Raw genomic sequence first — 3083 nt, forward strand, 5'->3', positions numbered from 1 at the left:
CGGACCATTTCCGCATGTAATTTCTCATTTCTCTATTCTCATCACGAGAAGGTTCATATCCGAGTCCGAACAACCCTTCATTCTCTCATTACAGGCCATTCGACTATCCCCTGATGATTGCGACCCAGACCTGCACCGGAAAGGTACCCCTGTTTACGCATCATCTTTACAACCCGGGGATTAGTGCTGGTGAGGAACAAAATCTCTTCATTCTTTGCTTTCTCAAATGATGGCTGTGACTTCTACAGAGAACCCGGTCAGACTAATATCACCTTTCTTTTCTGAGGTACCCTCTTGCGAAATTTGGCCTACCTCCAAATCAGGATCACCCTTGACTGTTATCACCCTGTTGTTTCTGATGAACTTCAGTTTCTGGTGCAGTGAAGAAGGGATAACTCCAACCTTATGGAGCCAAGGTCGGCCAAGCAAAAGAAGGAAAGATGCTTTGATATCGAGCACTTGGAACTCTACTTCAAAGATTTCTCCTCCTATCAGAATTTCGGTTGCTAGTGTTCCAATAACATCGCGCCTGGTACCGTCATATGCCAAAATTCCTTGCTCAGAAGGGATAAAGTCATTCGGCCCAAATCCAAGAACAGTAGCAGTGGCTAACGGACATACGTTCAGTGCTGACCCGTTGTCAACTAATACATCTGGGACCTTCTTCCCGTTACAAATAACAGTGATTTTCAGTGGACGCGTATGATTGTGACCCTCAGATGTCAGATCTTCATCAGTGAAAGAAAGAGTCTTGGACACCCTAGCCATCGCTACCAAACCAACCAGCTCATCAGATGTGATATCTACAGAGACCTGTGCAGCATTCAACTCTCTTAGAACAACTTGACGGTGCTTTGGGGAAGCCATAAGCAAACCCCAAATTGAAATATTAGCCTGGGTCTTTTTAAGTTGACGTAAAAGACTCTCATCCTCTTCTTCGCAACTCAGCTTGTTCTGCTTCTGCGCTTCTGCGGCTCTTACGACTTCAGCTGGGTTCTCAGCTCCTAACTCGACGGGTTTGAAAATTCGCCCACCTCGAGTAACATGGCGGACTTCGTCACATTGATCGTTCAAGAAATCAAAGTCATCATCATCAAAGCTTAGAACATACGGAGCGACATCTGGGACTTCCTCTCCATCACATTGAAGAATATAGGGACCACCAGAAGACTCGGCATAGTCATCTTCATCTCCGCCCAGCACATAAGGTTTCTCTTCTTCTACTTCTTCAACTTCCTCGCCAAATGCCAAGACAGTCGGTGAATCGGAAGCGATAGCACAAATCAAGGAAGCAGGGTCAAGAATAGGCTCTTCAGTAAAAACCGCCCCAACTGTAGGTGGAGGGCGCGCAGCGTGAGCTGGTAATGGATTCCGGGCAGTATTTGGCATAAATACAGCAATTTTTTTCGCTTCTATCATATCCTGAATTTTATGCCTCAAGGCCATACAGTTATCTGTTAGGTGCCCTGTTCCTTGATGATATGCACAATGCTGATCTTCACGCCAATATCTTGGGAGAATAGGTGGTGGAAGTCTCGGTTCTAAGAGAGTGATCTTTTTGTCTCTTAGTAACTTCTTGAGAGCGACAGATAAAGGGTAAGGTAGCGGATCAAAATGCCTTGGCGCTTTCCTCGCTGACTGCTCTGTCTCTGCTACAACTCTTCTCATGGGGCGCGCAGCAACCACATTGTTAACTTCAGGCTTTGAAGCTACCATTGGTTTCTTTCCATTCCTTGGATCAAAAGATGACTTCGCCAGAGAACCCTTCAACAACGCATCTTCAGTTATGGTTCCTGTCTTGATCAAGTGATTGAAATCAGAGTAATACTGCGTCGCCATGAAGTGGTAATACTGCGGAGACAGGTTCTTGACCACAATTTTGATCTGATCTTCTTCAGAAGGGCGGTTAGTCATCTGGGCCGCTTTTCTCCTCCATCTTCTTACAAAAGACGTAAATGTTTCCTGGGGTCCTTGCTTGATTGCTTTTAGATCCCTCTTTGTAACCTCTATCCCTTCTTCCATCGAGAATTGCTCAACGAACTTCTTAGCAATTTCGTCTAAAGTTCCAAGTTCTTCGGGTTTCAGATGAAGGAACCACTTCTTAGCTACTCCTGTTAGAGACATCGAAAACACTTTAGCGATTTGCTCTGAAGACAGCCCATACCCTTCTAAATTTGAAATGAACGACCTCAGATGACTCCACGGGCACCCCGTCCCATCATATTTATCAAAGTCTGGCATTCTGAATTTTGGAGGAAGGGTGACACCAGGGAAAATGGGAAAATCAGACATATTGACCTTCTTTGGTCCCTTAACTTGCATGCTTTCAACTTGCTGGGTCAATTTTTCAACTTTATCGACCAATTCTTTCTCTTTGCCTAGCTTGGCTGATTGCGGCAGACAGTTCTCCTCTACATACTGCTCGTCAAAGAAATCATCTTCGGGAGAGATGACAGACCGCACAAAGCCTGGAATCACATTAGGAGGATTTTGGACCACAGGTGCTTTTGAGGTAGCGGCTTTCTCACTTTTCAACTGAGTAACCTCTTCCTTTAAGGTAGATACCTCTCTTGTGAGGTTTCTCATCATGTCTCTCATTTCAGCCAACATCTCATTTGACTCAGCCATTTGGTTAAGACTAGGGAGGACAAGCGGAAATAAAGCTGGTGAGATAGGCGAAGAAGATCTACGACTTAGCCTCGACGTAGAAGATTGCCGGGACCAAGTAGGCTGCGAAATGGTAACTTTTTTCGAAGCAATGGCTATTGCTTAACTCAGACTCCTGAAATGGAAGTAAGAACACTAATTTAAATTAAGATAATCAGAAAGAATGTTATGCACAAATTGAAACAAGAGGTAATACAAACACATCTCTCCTCTGGATAAGAACCAGCAGTACAACAATTGTAAGAAGGGTTATGACGGTCCATCAAACCTAAACGGATAACCATCACACATGGTGTTTCAGATAAAAATCCGACAGCATAACGGCCTTACAAAAGGATCATGGCATAGTAAACTCATGGTTTATTACTAACAGTAAAGCATAAAGCCATATTCAGAAGGTTTTAAATAAAATCTGG

General features: G+C 44.1%; 1 protein-coding gene across 1 annotated transcript; it reads right to left on the bottom strand.

Annotated features, from left to right (window-relative positions):
- Window positions 1-222: 222 nt before the first annotated feature.
- Window positions 223-2628, bottom strand: LOC143869836 (uncharacterized). The gene has a single exon (XM_077376394.1). It carries the CDS (start codon window positions 2626-2628, stop codon window positions 223-225), a length of 2406 nt encoding a protein of 801 aa, XP_077232509.1.
- Between the last annotated feature and the right edge of the window lie 455 nt (window positions 2629-3083).

Source organism: Tasmannia lanceolata, unplaced genomic scaffold (genome assembly GCF_043159265.1).
Source record: "Tasmannia lanceolata isolate RefF3 unplaced genomic scaffold, GAP_Taslan_0.1 ptg000003l, whole genome shotgun sequence".
In the NCBI taxonomy this organism is placed as follows: domain Eukaryota; kingdom Viridiplantae; phylum Streptophyta; class Magnoliopsida; order Canellales; family Winteraceae; genus Tasmannia; species Tasmannia lanceolata.